Source organism: Hippoglossus stenolepis, chromosome 3 (assembly GCF_022539355.2).
Source record: "Hippoglossus stenolepis isolate QCI-W04-F060 chromosome 3, HSTE1.2, whole genome shotgun sequence".
Lineage (NCBI taxonomy): Eukaryota > Metazoa > Chordata > Actinopteri > Pleuronectiformes > Pleuronectidae > Hippoglossus > Hippoglossus stenolepis.
Genome location: NC_061485.1, coordinates 22454498 through 22472679, shown reverse-complemented (window position 1 = coordinate 22472679; position 18182 = coordinate 22454498). Strand labels below are relative to the sequence as shown.

Below are 18182 nucleotides of genomic sequence, written 5' to 3'. Positions count from 1 at the left end.
TAAATCAACCCCTCTGTGCTGGGAACAGCATACTTCACAGCTGCTTTATTCGCTCATCTCCATTCATGCACTTATCTTTGATCAGTGTCCTTGTATGTGTGTGTATTTCTCACACTTTTTGTTTCCTGTGTTTATGGCTGGCTCACTATTAAAGCGTGCAAGAGAGCATCTCCCAACACTTTAATTCATGCCCCTGTGCATGTATATGGCTCACATGTTGGGTCACACATGAATGTTAGAGAGAGGGAAGGATGGAGATCAGTAACCTCTTAAAATCTGTTGAGCTGAAATGCAAACTAAGACTGCCAAGTTCTAACTCCCTGAGGGTGACGGTAGAGCAGGGTAGGGTGTGAAGCCAGTTCTGGATGGGGCTCTGTTTTCATGGCTTCCATGGTCGAGGACATGGACTTTGACTGTGTTGGTATGGGATGGTTGAGGTATCTGAGCTGACCGGGAGCGACTCAGATGGATTTCTGCATGGTGCTGATATCCTGCTGTGAGCCTCTGGTTCAGAGAGAGAACCAGTCGAGCATTAAAGCACAGACACAGATGAATGACATGTAAGCTTGCACATATAAGCTCGCACACACACACATGCACACCAACCAGTATCCTCCTCTACTCCCAACTCCCTGAACCATGAAGTGGTTAAGTTGACAGTTCAATTGCAGCTTTTCTGTGTAGAAACTCTTCTCACTCCTCTTATGTAGTGTAGAGTCCACTCTCCTGAAGTGGACGCAGATTGATTGGTTCTATTACCGCTGAAGACAGAATAGCTTAAAAATGTTCTCCTTCGCTATCAAAAATTTAAATAAAATATCCGACATAGACCACTGATTCCCATTAACCTGAATGACAACTCTGACGAAAGAGTTTACATCATGGCAGATGGGTGACTCGCAACCAGTTAATGGCTCATGGAAAGTAGGGTTTGTTTTTTGTGGCACCATACTGGGCGATCTGCACAGGGAGTTATCAGAAAGTCCAAAGTTTTTGTAATGTGTGCTCCACTGGGACACTGAGAGAGTGGCACATTAACTCCTGCTGTCTGTCCAAAACCAATGACCCAGATCCACACGTCCACACCCAAGCTCTGCTGATTTTTGGTTTTGTGTGCAGCACAAGCAGCTTTATGTTTGAAAAAACAAACAAGAAACTTTTGCCCCTTGAAGTTACATCAATTAATTTTGATATTGAATAGTTGTGATTCAAAATGTTGAAGATTTTTGTTAGTTTTTTGTTAATTTATCACATTTGCATGTTCTTTTGTCTGGGTATTGTAGTGGAAAAAAGTCTAGTGGAAAATAAGTGTAGTGGAAAATAACCAAGTGTGGTTGAAACCTATTTTATAGTTGAAGAGGAACTTATTGCATACCTGTCTAAGACTTTTATGACCTGAACTGTTTGGGACCTGAAACCTATATGACCTTTCTATATACCTGTATGACCTTTCTATTACTTATTGACTGTCCAAGAACCTAATGGAAATGTATGCAAATCATTTATTCCTGTGTTTTAATTCCTCTCTCAAACTGCGCCTACAGAACCAGTCTGAAGTGGCTCGGACAAACAGCCTTAGTTCTCCTATATAAGATCCTTGCATTTGACTGTTCTCCATCTTCACTCTGAGATCCCTGTGACTCTCTGTGTTGATCCTTTCTGCAGAAAGCCCCTATTAAAATACACATAGACAAATTTGGTGTTCCAGCCTCTTGTATTTTCAGATTTCCATCACAGTATACAAGTATGACATGCTCCCAGAAATGTGCTATGCTATTCAACATCTATTTTACATATAGATGTGTTAAGCAACTAGCACAAAGGGTTAGGTTTTTTATCAGACCACCCTATATTTGAGCGGTCCAGATCGAAATAATTGTCCAGAACAGATATTAGATGTGTCAACGTCTGTGTGTAGTCAACAAATGACTATCAAATCAATAATGCAATACTTTTTAACGATAGTTATTTTCAGTTTCACATTGAACTGAAGGGATAATGAAAAAATATTCTCTTCTCATGTCAAGTTGAAAAGCAGTGAAAGTGATTAACTTGGTCATTCTAAAACCTTGCACTTTCCCCCCTTTTGAAATCTGTAGTTGTGTTACTTGGTGTGTTTTGGGTTATTTTCTTGCTGCATGATTTTATGTTTCTATAGACTTTTGAAATCATTCATGAGCTACGTCATTAATGAAGAATGGTGAGCCAAGAATTCATGCAAGTCATGATACCACCTCCACCATTTTGGATCATGAGCAGAATATGTCTTTCTCCACACTTTGGTCTTTCATCGCTTTAGTAGAAGCTCAAAGTCTTCCCATCTGTGGATTATGATAACTCCACTCTTTATTTCACCTGAGGGTTGGTGCTGATGTCACTGACTGATGTCTTGGGGGTTTTCTCAGAGCTTTCGCAATGTTCCTGAAATCATCTGCTGTTATTTGTTCTTGGTCGTCCTGTTTTATGCCTGTTGAGCGATACTTTCTTTTTAAGCACATTCAAAATTCTTGTATTGGCTATGCAATGTGTTTGGGCAAAGGCTCTGATCAATGTGGAACCCAAGGCTAAAACCAAGAGTAGACATTCAGAGATATTTAATGTTAAACACCCGAAACCAAAAAGCACCTTTGAAACAACAAACAGTCATATGTGCTGATGAGCGATGTGTACTGCATTTAGATGTAACTGTAGTTATTTTACAAAAGCAGACATTTTTAACTTTTAATTAGCCATATATATATATATATGTATATATATATATGTGTGTGTGTGTGTGTGTGTGTGTGTGTGTGTGTGTGTGTGTGTGTGTGTGTGTGTGTGTGTGTGTGTGTGTGTGTGTGTGTGTGTGTGTGTGTGTGTGTGTGTGTGTGTGTGTGTGTGTGTGTGTGTATATATATGTGATAGAGAAATTGCTGCACATAGATGCACTGTATAAATGTGTCTGTGAATGGGTGGATGGCAAAACTATAACGTAAAGCACTTTCATTGAGTGGTCATCAAGAATAGAAAAGTATATACAGTATACTGTATATACATACATACAAATACATACATGTCCAACGCATGACACGTATGTATTTGTATGCAGGTTTTTCTACAAAGGCCTTTTTCCAATCTAGCAGTCATGAGATATCATAGCAACCCCATTAATGAATATAGATTATATGTTTTCCTTGGAAGCAGATAGTTTCGGCCATGCACATGCAACACAAATAGTCACATAGATGTACACATATACCTGTGCCCAGCTACAACCAAAAAGAATGTGATTATGCAGTCCACTTTTTGTGTCGCCACCTGCTTGACAGATGCATCTGTTGAACAAATCTTGATGGATTTTCAGCCTGAATTCTAAATCAAAACCACATTTTCCCTCTCCTTCCTTGCTGCGAGAGCCCATCATGTCTGCCATGTCTCCTGCCTCCCCAGCAATCATTCATTGACAAAGCGGCGATAGAAGAAAACATCGCTTCAGATTCTGATCTTCACTGCATTGTGCCTGTGTGATGAATGGGGGCTTCATACAGTTGCAAATATATATACACTTCATATCAGATGAGTTAGGAATATGTTGTCCCTCTTTATTGTTGCCATCGTCCTAAAATTGTGTTGCAATTTGTATATTCATATTTTTGTTCTCTCTGCCACGTTCTCAGTTTTTGAAGTTAAATCATTTCTCCGACTCCTTATTCACCTCACTCTACCTCTGCCTTACCTCTTCTCTTCTTTGTGCTTAGCACAGCCTCGCTGCCAGAATGACAATTAACAGAGGTAGGAATCATTCTAATTTATTTCACTTGTCTATGAATATTCAGTGTAAACAGAGCAGTTTTTATGCATGGCTGTCAAATCTCATGTGTGCTTATTAGAGGCATAGTTAGTTTGATATGTTTGCTCACTGAATAATAGCAAGCTACCTTGACATTAGCCAACTCTTTGAAGAGGCAGGTGTGTGTTTGTGTGTGTGCACGTACAGATGTGCAGGTTTGTTTGTAATGTGAGTGTTTGTTAGGAGATGGGGAAAGAAAGAGATATATGGGATCCACTCCGCTAACTTGTGTTCATCTGCCATATATTTATGTCTCAGGTCGACTTGCTTGAAAACACACAAATGTAGGTAGCTGAAGTAAATATAAGTTTAATGCTTCGGGGAAAAAAAAAACATTTTATTGTTCTGGCTATATAATGCCTATTTTTTTGTCCAGAAAGGAGAGAGGCTCTTTTTTTGGAACTGTGGATTTTGAAGAGCCCTTAAGTCAAGAGAATGAGGTTCACGCTGTGCTTCAGATGATGTGTAAATACAAGTAGCTCAAGGCCAAAGGCACTTTGTTGTGTGTATCCTAAAGTGATTGTTTTCAATCTGCTCATTTAGTTGTCGGCGCTCTGTGGCAGCTCAGACCCCCTCTACGCCTCTGGCCTGTGATCTACAAATAAAGACAGATCTCACTGTAAACCTGGAGCTAGCATCTTATCCATCCATACAATGCTGGCTTAAAGTGTATTGTGTGATGTTTGCTCAAGTGTTAATGCCTTCATCTAAGGGAGACCTTAGCATTCATGGTTAGTTTGAGGTACAATGCATGAATATAATCTTGAGTAAATGCTCCTCTGGATAATTTAAAGATTAAAATGACTTATGTCGGCGACACAGCCGGCTTCTTACAACATCAGAGGATGGGTGATAATTTGATCTCTTTCGATGAAGTCTGGTATGGTATAGGTTTTCCATTGTTCACTGAAGTGCAGAGGAGACTCCCTGCACAGCAGCCTCTGCTGGATGGACTTCCAGACTTATCCACTGTTTCCCCTTCACTAACAGTGTGGAGAGACATGGGTTACACCAGACATAGAGCCAAGGGCATGTTGAAAGGACCCAGTGGCATAGAGGGCTTGGAGGAGGGAAGTGCACAGGCTGTAAAACCCTGTGCTTTGGTGTGGAGAGGAAAGTGTATACTATTATACCGAAATACCTTCTGCACTTGAGGTAGATGAGTAGGATCATGGCAGGTACTGTACATTTGTTGTTCTCTTTTGACCGTGTGGAAATTAGCCACAGACCAGAAATCAGCGGTCAAGCACAGAATGTGCGGTGCATTAAAAGGCAATTCTATACATCAATGCCTTTCTGAACTTGTGGAATATATGTTACAAAGGTATAAATATTTAACAGTAAGTTTGCAAGAATATCATGTTGAATGTGGGTGTGGCTTTGTAGGGGAAAATGGTGATTTTGACTTTTTGTTTCACTGTTTGCATTTAATAAACATTCAGAGAAGTATATCTCTAAAAAACAAGTTGTCAGTGGTGGTGATACAATAGAGTGGTTTATTAGTAAGGGTGAGGAAAATAAATGCTGAAGTCACAAAAGATATGGCGTAACACCCGTTATCACACTTGGTGCGCCTCCACATTTTATCTTGCTGGGGTATCAACAGCTCTGCTTTCTGTGGCAGGGTGCAGAGAAGCATTTACACCTCCGACTGGGCCTGGCGCTGGTGTATGAGATCATCTACATACCACCATATGCTTCCCCACCAACCCGATACACTGTCTAGTCTGTACCATCTGTCACAGAAAGGCTCCTCCCCACTATGGATATCACCACCAGCCATTCAGAGGACTTGGTTGTCCATGTGTGTCATTTGCATCTCACCTGAATCCTCCCGGTCTGGATTCCCTGAAATGCTTTCTCAGTCAAATTTCTGTTTAAACATTGGAAATAATCTGTCCAAATACATAGGTAATAGAAGAGTTCCTTAAATCAATGAGTCACTTTGAGTGTTTTTGAGTTGTATTTGTCTTTTTTGAGAAAATATCAAGTTATTTTCTTGTTACCTTAATTTTCTCTGATAGTACGATGAGTATCTCTTGGTATGGAGAGGGATCTTGAGAGAAACACGACGATTTCAAATTAAAATGCAGACAGATTTGCATGACACATAAAGCAAATGATAAACAAAGTTCAACTTTATTTGAGTGTCAATGATATGAGTGATTTGTACTGGACATTTGTTTTAATAGATTTGAAGCCCGGTCATGGCCGCTGAATACTGGCTACTGTGGCACATGAGCATCACTCATGCTTCAATTGGTCTTTTATGTCATTGTGTCCCAACACTTGCTCAGTGATCGAGCTATTATCTTGATAATACTGGCTCTAAATTGGATGTTTTATTAAGGCTATTTCATGCTTCATGGAGCAGTGAATATATAAGCGGCAATGCAGTGATATTTCTTTTCTCTATTACTTTTCCTCTGTGTGCCTTTTCTCCAATTTTTACCTGCCTGGATTTTAATTTAGCTAAGATCCTTTGTCATTGAATTTTATTATGCTCAGCTTTCTCTTTGTGATACCAATTCTATCTCACCAATGAAAATGTATGGACAAATTAGCCGTTAAATTGCGTGCACACTGAAAAAAAAAAAGGCGATGTGTTCCACCTTAAGGACACATGGGACCCCTCTTCCTTTTCAACTAGGAACAGACAAATATATTACTGTCAAACATGGTTAAAGCATGAAACATGGTCAGACCTCTCCATACCGCACATCCCCTCCCTTCTCATTCGCACTGTCCCCACTGGAGCCGCCTCATGCACTTCAACACTTCAAGCGCCTTTTAAGACCACTTTCATCTTTCCCTTTCAGAAAATCAGGCAGAGTCTCTGGTGAAAAGCGCTGACAGTAGCAGTTAGTGCTGAGAGGAGTTGGCTCGACCACGGCCCTTTCCCTTTTGTATGCTTCTGAAGTGGTGAGGGGTGAGAAGACCCTCTTTGAGCTCTGTGTGTTTCTGTTCGAATGTACACCAGCTGGAGCCCATGTCATGTCCTCCTCTCGTTGGTCGACTGGACAGAGGCCGTTGAAGCAGCTGCTCATCTATCGGGGCAACCAATCTTAAAATGGGTTCTTGAACTTCAAAAGAATATGCGCTCTCAGTCTTGTGGGATATTGCAGTTTTATCGCTGCCATCTTCCATTTCCATTAGTGAACAGTTTCCATTGTCCCTTCCAATGTTTCCAATGTAAAGGCTGTGGCAGCCCTGTCAGGTTATCACCATTGACAAGAAAGAAGGGTCTCTTTCATCGTGTCTATTTTAAATGAGTGAGCTGGTGTTGTTGTGGTTGGGGAAGTTAACAAAAAACATGATGCTTAAAGAAACCGAAAAATGTGTTATCCAGTTGTTCTAGCAAGGCAATCGATAATGAACTAGCTAATGTCAGAGTAAGGTTGCTTGTAATGATCCCGGTCACAGTCACATATATTCCTCACTTTTAGCTTTTACACTCATACACCAACAAACCTAATCTGAATTTTTCTTCTTTTGCTAAGACTTAGCATCATATGTGACAACCCCCAGAATTGAATTTGATTGGGTCATGTCTCGTGCCTTTGGCTTTGACTTAAAATGACATGACTTTTATTTAACCTTCTGACATTTGGCCATTTTGTGTTTGACCACTTGGGACTCATTTAACACTCAAAACTGCGTCATGGCAAAAGAACAAAATTACGCATTTCTGCGATAAGTCTGAATTCACGTCGCTGTGGAATAATTGACTATTATTGTTGAAGCGTATACTGTATATACTTATGAGACTGATGTGGTCTGTGCACACTAATGGAAGAATTTCACATGATAAATTTACAACCATTAACCATCCTGCTGCTTTTACGTGGCCAGAGTTTGAAACGAGTATTATGTTCATAAATTCTACGTAAATGGGTTGAGGCTCATTTCCATAGCTATTAACTGGTAATGTCAAGTCAAAACAACATTGCTCTTTCTTTCGCATTTTACCCACACATTGTGACCTTTCCCTCCTCCTGTGCCTCACTCCCTCTCTTTTTTAGCCCCACCATCTCATATCTCTGTCCTTCGGTTGTCGCTGTCTCCTGCTTATCCTCTGCACTACAGCAGCACCTCAGTGTCCTTGTTTGCCACTTTGATCAAATTGTAGAAGAAATAAACGAGTGTAGTGAGTTAGCTGGAGCGCGCTGCGAGCTGCGAGTATCTCTGCCTCACCACAACCACTCCCTGCAGTGCTCCGGCTGATGGACAGAACACCTCTCGTATGTTAGGAGGGCCGGCCTGTCACACAGAAAGACAGCTGTTTGTCTGCATTTTTTTTTCTGTCTTCATTACCTGCCAAGAAAACCCACACATCCAATAATGGGGGAAAAGACGGGGACTGTCTGGTTAGAAAGAAAAAAAGGTTATTAGCTTGGGCACAGTGGCCCACTGGCAGAAACGTCCCCAGATTAATTAAAAAACACATTCTAGAAAGGAAACACAATTATGAGAATCTGCAAAAACATAGTCAAGCACACGGACAGTACAGGAGCTAAGATTCACAATTCTCTGGCCTCTCCGAAGACCTGTTGTCATCCCATACATTAGCTGCCTCCGAGGTCTTTCAATTGGTAAGAAAAAGCCATGCAACTGAAATTGTCTTAACAGCTGTAAATAGGCTTTGCAGGGTAAAGCGGGCCTGTCTCTCAAAGGCCTGATTTCTGTAAGCAGCTTAGTGTTTCCACCTCCTCATTACGCACCCTAACCTATTCATGTTCTGGGTGAGACTTGGAATTATTTCTCACACATCCTTCTGTCATATTAGGATGATTCTAATGTGCCAGAAGAAGTGAACATGTCGCATATTATTTGTTGTCAGGGTACTTTGCATATATGCAGCCCACATAGATGCGTTAGCATGGCCTGAAGTTAAGAGTTGAGTTAAGATGGAAAGAGTGGTGGAGGGAAAATGTGTAAACACTCTTGTCTTCTTTTGTAGGGAGCTCGAGCCATCAGGTATGCTTCATTACTCACCAGTGGAAATGACTGTGACGAGTCCTCTTGCCCATCAGTGCATCAGCAGCAGCAGATGTCGGTAGCTCTATAGTTTTATCTGCTATTGTTGGTGCTGAACTGATGCAAACTATTTAGTGAGCAGCTCATATTTTCACTTATTTGAAACATTTTTTATGTCGACTTTCTAGAGTCTGTAACCAGGGTTGTATTTTTCCCAGTTAACTCTCTCATGATGTGACTTCAAACAAGCAAGTTCGTTTTACACAGAGGCTTCCAAGATGAATGAATCTCCCTAAAGATACCGCTGTGGGCCTTTAGCACCCATTGTTCCACGACATCATCATCATTACCGTCACCTCTGTGTTTCTACGGCAATGAAAAACTCTCTGCCAGAAGTTTGAACTGCACCTCTCTGTCACTGAGACGAGAGCAGGGCCATCTCAGGATATCATTAGAAGTGCTCTCTATGTCTGAAAGGCAGGTGGACTTGTCCTCTAATGAGGAGTCAGGTATCACACAGAGGGGCCACTGTCCGTCTGGGACACTGATATTCTCCTTGCCTTACGGACATTGAGATGGCATCATTAGAGTCAGAGATGGCTACAGGGACAGAGGGATTCACCAGACAAGATAGTGAATTGGTAACGACATGGTTAGTTGTGGGGAACAAAGAGTCGTACTGTTATTACCTCTGACTTTTTTATATCTAAATTTGATTTGTGTAAGTCCCAACATTTGGTCCTACAGACAGGCCACTAGCAAGAGCGTGGTCAGGATTTCTCAGTGTGTGTTGACTTTTCAACCTCAACTGAACTGGCAAATATATTCAGCTTTAAGGATTCCTAAGCCATTATATGTCAAGGTAGATGAAAACCTGCAGATTGTATTGCCCTATCTTTCCTTCCGGTTCATCCGCCATCAATGCATGAATGAAGAGCCATTTTTTGTCTGACCTTTTCACAGCCAGGCAAAATTGGAAATGGTGAAAGTTTACGAATAATATCAGCTTGACCACTGAACAAAGTCATCACACAAGAAGTCAGAACAATACATATGGTCTGCTCCATTTGCTAGCCCTGCTGGCTCCAAATTGTAATTAAAAAAACATAATTTGCATCTAAGGCAATTACTCTCAATATTTTACAGAAGTGTTTTTAATACACATGCAAGGGGAACAGCATGAACATATTCACCTCCATGCTTATGCAATTATGAAAGCAAATTGCAAAGCTCCGTTTTGAGTTATTAATTCCCTTCATTGCCTATGGTACTTTCAGCTACAGTACGTTATGACTTCATAGTTCCCAGTATCAGTGAGCCATGGCTGTGACACAGCTAAAAGCCCTGTGGCGAAAAGCGAGAGTTGCTCCAATCGCTTTCTGTAGCTATCAATATGCAGTTGACAACATAATTGAGCCAAAAGATGAAAGCAGCTGGAATCAAAGATTGTTGTTTCGTCTACTCTATAGGACTTGATTACCACCTGAATTATAAATTATAATATATGAATTACACTTTAATGGTCTCTGAGAAATAAAGACTCTCCATTTTTTGAAATGTATGTGTCCACCTGCTCCATACAGCAGTCAACACCGTCATGCAGCATAACCAAGAGTTCGGTTATAATGAGCACAGAGTATAACACTTAAGAAGTGTTTTTCTGGGTTTTTTCCTTCCCTGTAGTGTTAATAGCATTTATTGATTGGAAGGCTCAAGTTCTTGTTGGTGTTGAATTGTGGCTGTGTTAGTTTGTGTTTGTTTTTGCCTCCCTCCCAGGAGTTTGATTAGTCCTCTCCATTTAGCTGCTACATTACTTTCATTTCAACACACATGCAGGCTGGGGAGAGCCACCCTGATCTTTTTCTCTCCTCATGCAGATGGTAGCCACATCTTTCGCTCTCTGGATTGGCACTCAGCCTACATCTGTCCCACACCAGCCAGAATCTCCCTTATGGCACAGCCTCGAAGGTTTAATTAAATATCAGACCAACGCTAACTCTGCTGCCGGCCACCCATGGGCTACATGGAGCACAGGGGGGGTAGGCCTTTTTTAAAAGTGCACAGAGAGAGAGAGAGAGGGTGAAGGAGACGGTGATTGTAGAAGTTACATCCTCTTTGCCAGCTGCTGTCACTGGCAAGCAGACTGGGAGTTGATTTGCACTCATTACTGGGAAATGAGTAAGGCCCGAGGATGATAACCGCATTACTCCGATTGCATGTGATGTGATTGGAGATGTTGTGCGATGTTAATCTCCTCCTCTGTGTCCCCAAGATATAGGAAACAAATGGAGATGAAAATCTTTCTCTGCATGTTCACAGTAGGTCATGTATGATACAAATGGAAGTAGAGGACTATTATGCAACAATATGTCCCTTTCCCCAAGAGAGCTAATAATCACTTTCTGTAGGAGCAACTTGGAATTTTTTGTGGTAGAAAGTCAATAAATAATGTTTTATGTATGTAGTACATCTGTACGCTAGGCATTGCACACTGCAAGTAATGAAAACATACATTCAAGGAAACATTTTGGACAGATTCCACAATATATTGCTGCCTGATAGAATGTACTTCATTGCTCTCAGTTTACAGGACTATTATTGCATTTTTTCACTGTATGCACACCTTGAACTTCTCCAACCGTGCTCGCTGATGTCTTTACTGATTAACTGCATCACAGTGTCTGGGTTCAAAATAAAAGCAGGACTCCGGTGTTACTACTTCTGCACTCATTAAGGACCAACCTTTGTCTGTTACTGGCCATCTCAGGACTGTCAAACTACCAGATAATGGTCACCCTCGTCTTTACCATGCTCCATGTTCGCCGTGATCTTTGAGGCCATCATTATCCCCCCCATGTATTCCAACCGAGTGTGGTGTTCCACTGTTAATCAGAGGATTTGATGTGATTCAACAGAGATTTTTTGTTTTGCAGTGGGAAAATCTTGTTTTTCATCTACATTGACATTTCCGTTCCTCTCGGTTTGTCTCTTCTTTGATAAAGTTTCCTCTTATTATCAGCACATTGCTCCTTCAGTGCCCATTCATAATTGCTGATATTGCGACAATATCTTGTTGTGTGCCGCATAATAAGCAGGTTTGCTATCAATTACTAGTGCAGCAGGAATGAACACCTGCCTCCTTCTCACCCCATTACCTTTCCTGGCACAATACACGCCGTATAATATATTAATATGTCATTTTAGAACCACATCTAGCTTTTTTAAGGTCATCATCAGTGGGTCGATACTCTTCATCTTTGTCCACACTTCAAACAATGCTACCTCCTTTTTGGACTGCACCTTTCTTCTTCCACTTGTTTCTTTTCTTTTTTTTTCTTTTACAGGAGAAGTCATTTTCTCTATACTGTCCCCCTCTGCTGCACATGCCCGCAGGACACTATTTCATTTTGCTTTGAACTCTTTCTAATTTTGCGCAGTAGCAGTTTTTTATTAACATATTTATTCATTTATGACTCCTCTCAAAGCCCTTTGCATAAGAGCACACCTTCTCTCTCTCTCTCTCTCTCTCTCTCTCTCTCTCTCTCTCTCTCTCTCTCTCTCTCTCTCTTCCCCCCCCGCAGAGACTGGGCCTCACTAATGCAGTGTTAGTTTAATCCCTGCCATGCTGTCAGGGGCTATTTTCTTGGGGTCCTTGTCTTACTACAGCTGCAGTGAACACATTCAGAGTTCTTAGGTTCTCTTGGCTCACCACCTCCTGTCTCCACTCCACCCTGTTTGTAGAGTTTTGTGTTTTTATGCATCTCAGTGAAGGGAGCAGCTTGTCTCCAGCCCTCCCAAGGTCAAGGTGTCTTTGTAGACTTTCCACGGATCATCCCCTTCCACTCTCCCTACCACCCACTTCCCATCCCGATGGCAGACACCCGTCAATGGCTGAACTCCCCCACTTAGATAATAATAACCTAGCCAGCGACCATCTTTCATCATGTATTCTCACTCCATTTGAATAGAAGGAGATTCTGAATGCTGGATGCTGAATAGAGAGCAGAGGGCCCTCCTCCTGATTTGGCAGCTCTCACAAGTTGGCAGTGACAGAGAAGGGGATGGTGTGTGGTTCAATAGTTGGAGCAAGGTCATGTGGCGATTTCCAACAGTCCTGCAAGTGCTTCTTGAACTCAGATTGTGCTCTTGGATAATAATTGTAAGAAAAACCCAAGTAAACCGTTTAGATATTGTGCGACTTTTGGGAGCTGATACTAATATTAGGAAATAAAGAAATTCCAATGTGTTCATATATATATTTTAAGAAATGGTAATAACTCCTAAGATGTCGCCATTAAGAAATGTAATTGAGGCTTGATCTTTTACTTAAACCATAAACTTTAATAAAATAAGTGTTAATCACAAATACAACCAAATGTATAGAACTTGATTCAAGAAAAAAAAAAGAAAACATAAGAGCATGTATTTTCTGATTTGTGTTTTCTGTGAAATAAGCATTTGCATTTAACATTATGGTTCTTGAGATGGCAACGCAGGTCTATCGATCAGTACAACACAATTCTGGTCTGATTCTGATAATGTATAATTCAGGCGGTAATCAAGTCCTATAAAGTAGACGAAACAACAATCTTTGATTCCAGCTGCACAAAGTGTCTGATAGATTACAATCAAATTTTCCACAGACATTCATAATCATGAGAGGATGTAGCTCACGTTTTTTATTTCATTGAAAATATATCCAAAAATTGCCGTGAAATTTGGTGCAAATATCCATATTGCACAGATGATTATGGATGATCCTTGACTTTTCTGTTCGTGCTGCAATTAGGTCTAAATATTCCAGTTGATTGTTCTGTGGCCAAATACTTATCATACCCATCAGTCTCTACTCTGTTTAGTGCTAATTAGCAAATGCTAATATATTTCACACCAAACTATGATTTTGAACATTATAACCACTAAACTAGAGCATTTTAGCAGTAAACCGACATTAGCAATTCACTTAAATCACCTCTGTGCCTAAGTACAGTTTCACAGAGTCCCTCACATGGTTGTAGACATTTTCTCTGTCCAGTGGTATTCCTACACTTTACTGTAATTAATAGTACTGCTGGCTTGTAGATGGCAGCTGGGCTCTGGTGTACAAACTTACTTTTTTGCCGCCGTAATCCTTTATCTTTTTACACATCACATTAACCCCTCTTTTCTTTCCCTCTTCCTCCCTTTCTTCAATAAGATAGACGGATAAGTGGCAGACTCAAGGGGGCATTCATGGTGCTGAGCCTACTTAAGTGTTTTGTTACACATTCTCTGTCCTTCTTTCCCCCACTTCTCTCTCTCTCTCTCTCTCTCTCTCTCTCTCTCCTCCCCGTCATTCAGATGCCAAGGAGATCGTGTTGAAAGCTCAGATTCTGGCTGGTGGCAGAGGCAAGGGTGTGTTCGACAGTGGCCTTAAAGGTGGAGTGCACTTAACTAAGGAGTAAGTATGTCCCTATGTGCATCTCGCACTGTGAGTTACTGCAGGAGGAAGATTTGTATTATTTTGTCAGACGACAGCAGCTTTTAGAGTGAGGATGCTCAAAGAGCTCTCTGAAGATGTTCCCCAGGCACAAAGACACAGTCAGGATTACTTGTGCTGCAAATAAACAGTTTTTCTGTCTTCAGCGTCTTGTTTTGGAACAACTACCCTCAATTAAATGTTGAAAAAGGGATTTTAAGGTCGGCAGAAGTGTTATGCACCCCATACTGAGTTTTCCTCTCTCGGGTTGATTGGGTTTTGTGCTGCTGCTGAGGTTCATTTTGTTCTGGCTTTGAATTACAAAGTGTGATCGCTGTATTCCTTCAATCTGAGATCTTCTGCATTTTTCAAAAGGCTAAACAACACCTTGAAAGAGATTTTCTTTGCTCAGATGCTGGATTCCCCTCCACCAAGTTCCCATGTACAGACACAGTGCTGTCTTTTTAGTTATGGTGTCTGCCGTTAACTGATGCCTTAAAGGCAAAAAGGTGATTTATGACAATTGGCCCGGACATGTATCATCGTCACCCTACTTCAGGGTTTGGAATGGCTGGAAACTTTTTCAAAGTGAGATATGCTAAAGTTCATCGTCCCCAGACAGTGACATGAGCGCGCAGTTCATCTTCCTCTAATCTATCAAAGGAAGAATACAACCCCTGGCTTAATTTGTATTCACTTACAAAACCGGAGCAGGCTTACAGAAGCAGACTCGGCATGCGGGCTGCTTTTAAAAAAGAGAGAATGAGTAGAGATTCATTCACAGCAATGTGTACATGTACCAAGTGTCTTCAAAAGCTGTGCTTTGTCAGAATATGTTACATCGATACCCAGAAAGTGCTGAGGCATATCTCGCTTCAACTGAACAAAGCTCTGGAGAGATAAAGAAATACTTATTCATCTGTCAGTACACCTGCTTTCCTCATCTTTCATTTTGCCAGTGTGTGATTTTCAGTGATTGTTTTTTCTTATTTATTAAAAAAAGACTTTAAAAAGGATATTGTTTGACCTATAACCTCTCTCCTTCAGCCCTGCAGTGGTTGGCGAGCTGGCAAATAAGATGCTGGGTTTTAACCTGACGACCAAGCAGACACCTAAAGATGGAGTAAAAGTTAAAATGGTGAGCCACTGTGCAGACAAAAGGAAAGAAATATATTCTTTACTCTTTCTTGTTGTTTTCTGACCTCATTTCAAGGCATTTTGAGTCCAGTAATACAGTCCTGTAAAATTAACGACCGTGAAGGCAGTCTGGCTCTATGGGTTTTATTTCATATTACATTTTTTGCTCTGTAGAAATAAGCTGTCCACTGTTGTTTACTTTGGGTTTGTGCTTCTGGTACTATTGTTCATTGCATAAATAGAAGACCTAATATTAATTCAAAGTGTTTCCATGAGCCACTAACAAGCAGGAATATCATGTTCTCTACTCGCATGCAGCATGCAGTACCTCCTCTAAACAAACGTTTCCAGGTGATGAAGCCTTCTCAGTCTGTGGCTTTTGTGTGGGTCCTGCACTCTCTGTTTGTCTCTCCCCCCATGTTTGTTTACCCCTGCTTTTCCCCACAGGAGCTCCCACTCCTGCAGAGTTTGTCGAATCAAATGAGTGTCACACTTTTGAGTGTCACACTTTTTTTTCATTCAGTTTTACACAATGCACCTGCAGCAGCCAGACGTTAAGAATCCCCCAAATAATTCCATGACTTGGATGCAGAAGAGAAAGGCAAACGGAAAACAAAGTTAACTGTAAAACTTCAACTTGAATTGGCCTTTACATAATTGTCTCACCAAGAAAATCCTGTTGCTGTGAAATCAGACCTGGCAAGAACAGCCATCCACTAATCTGAAGGATCAAGCAGCGTGACAGTGCAGTCAGAGGCTGGTCTATCAGATGACAGCCAGAGCTCAGCTGTTAACCTGCCCAACCCTTTCTTTACTCAGTGCACCACAGATCAGGGGATGCCACAGAAAACTGGGGCAGCACCTCTGCAGCTACATGGATTTGCTGTCATGACACTGATAGAGGGATGCTGTGAGAAGATCAGGACAGATGTGAATGATGGTTGTGGAAGAGGAATATTTGAGACAAAACTTTGGGTGTGAGTAAGAACAAAACAGGATAGTGGGGAAAGACTATCTTTAGGTTGATAGAATCAGGCTCCTATTCAAGTGACAGGAAACGTAGGAGAACATTTGAATGACTGGTGGATGACTTTTTAGCACTGAGGTAGGAGTGCTGTCTGTAAACATGGAGCTAAGAGGTTATCCATATTCATATGCTTGGATAAGTGGAACACAAGAAAGGTGTGGTTGTCCAAAACCACTCTATCTAGAGTAGACAACTTGCAACATATTTACACAACAGTACAACATTTCTTTTTTCCCCAAAAGACTCCTGCTCGCATCCTCTCTCTGCTTACCTGTTTGACACCCCCCTCTAACTCTTCTCGATAAAAACATGGGATTTCATTCGAGAAATGCTTAGTAGATTTTTACCCTGCTTACTTGCCTGTGTGTTGAATCCAGTATTTGAAATGATGTAACTTTTAAAAATGTATTCTAATGGGATTTTTTTTGTTAACTGCGTAAACTTGGTATCATAGTGTCATTCCTCCATCAGCCCCTTGTTCTCTTGCTGTGCCATGTCCAGGTGATGGTTGCTGAGGCCCTGGACATTAGCAGGGAGACATACTTTGCCATCTTAATGGACCGCTCCTGTAATGGTCCTGTCATGGTTGGAAGCCCCCAGGGGGGTATGGATATTGAGGAGGTGGCCGCCAGCACCCCAGAACTCATCTTTAAGGTACATGGTTTATTGTTACGCTGCAATATCAAATCAGATAAATATGACGATGACATTTATCTGCCTCAAAAACAGTGCATGCTAAATCTTGTTAAGCACAATATAACTTAAACGTATTGAAATCTTATCAGGACCTGATCACTCAGTGAGTCTTACAGATATAAGCTGTGCTCTGTTTGTATTTCCTGCAAATCTAATTAAATCTATCGTCCTGTCTTCATGCGCACAGCAGCTGAACACTGCTAAAAAAACACTGGCACTTAACGTGAACAAATATGCACAGACACACATAAAAAGCATTCTGTGTTTCATATTGCTATTAATTAGGTTCCATTTACAGAACGTAATCCTCTGTAGTCACCCTGCTACTTGGCAACAGGACATTGTTAACAGATGTACTATGTAAGCATTACAGATGGAGTGTGCCTGCATTTACAATCGTTATATATATCTTTCTTTTACTATAGTCCACAGACGTTGCAGCAGATTGTAAAGATCCAGCTGACATTTAGATCATCCATTCTTTCTGCTCAAGATTTCAAATTATATAGGCATCGCACAGCTGTGGTATTGCTATCTACATAATAGCGCAGTATACCTTTCACTCATCTCATTAAAATCGATTTTAAAAAGTCCAGAGTTTATACAGACCTTGTCCATACCTGCTAAAGTCAGTTTCACTTTTATACTTTTGTTTTCTTCACCGCTGAAAACCATGAAATCCCTCATGCATTTTTATATCTATGAAAAAACGTTCTCTATCCGAAAGTCAAAGATACGAGCGACTAATGATCATAAATCCACAGTTTCAGTCCCAACTGTCGATTTTCTCCATGTCTGGCAGCTTGCCATTACTTAATTATGATGTCGGCAGTTTAATGTGAACATTCACTTTGTGTCAAATTATAGCCCAGTGTTTGAGCCTCCAGTTCTCTCTCACTCCCTCTCGCCATTTGTTTCTCTCTCTGCCCCTCCATCACTTTCTCTGCAATTCTCATAGGAAGTCATAGATATATTCGAAGGCGTGCGCGACGACCAGGCGCTCCGCATGGCAGCTAATTTGGGTTTCAAAGGACCTCTGCAGAGACAGGTAATGGGCG

At 41.1% G+C, this 18182-nt stretch overlaps 1 protein-coding gene across 1 annotated transcript in view; it reads left to right on the top strand.

Moving 5' to 3' along the window:
• The window catches only part of suclg2 (succinate-CoA ligase GDP-forming subunit beta), an 86466-nt gene that overhangs the window by 23651 nt on the left and 44633 nt on the right, over nt 1-18182 (top strand). The window contains exons 3-6 of the mRNA XM_035151829.2: nt 14147-14246; nt 15312-15402; nt 16930-17082; nt 18083-18172. Coding sequence (XP_035007720.1) covers nt 14147-14246; nt 15312-15402; nt 16930-17082; nt 18083-18172 — 434 coding nt within the window. The remainder of the gene's footprint in view (nt 1-14146; nt 14247-15311; nt 15403-16929; nt 17083-18082; nt 18173-18182) is intronic.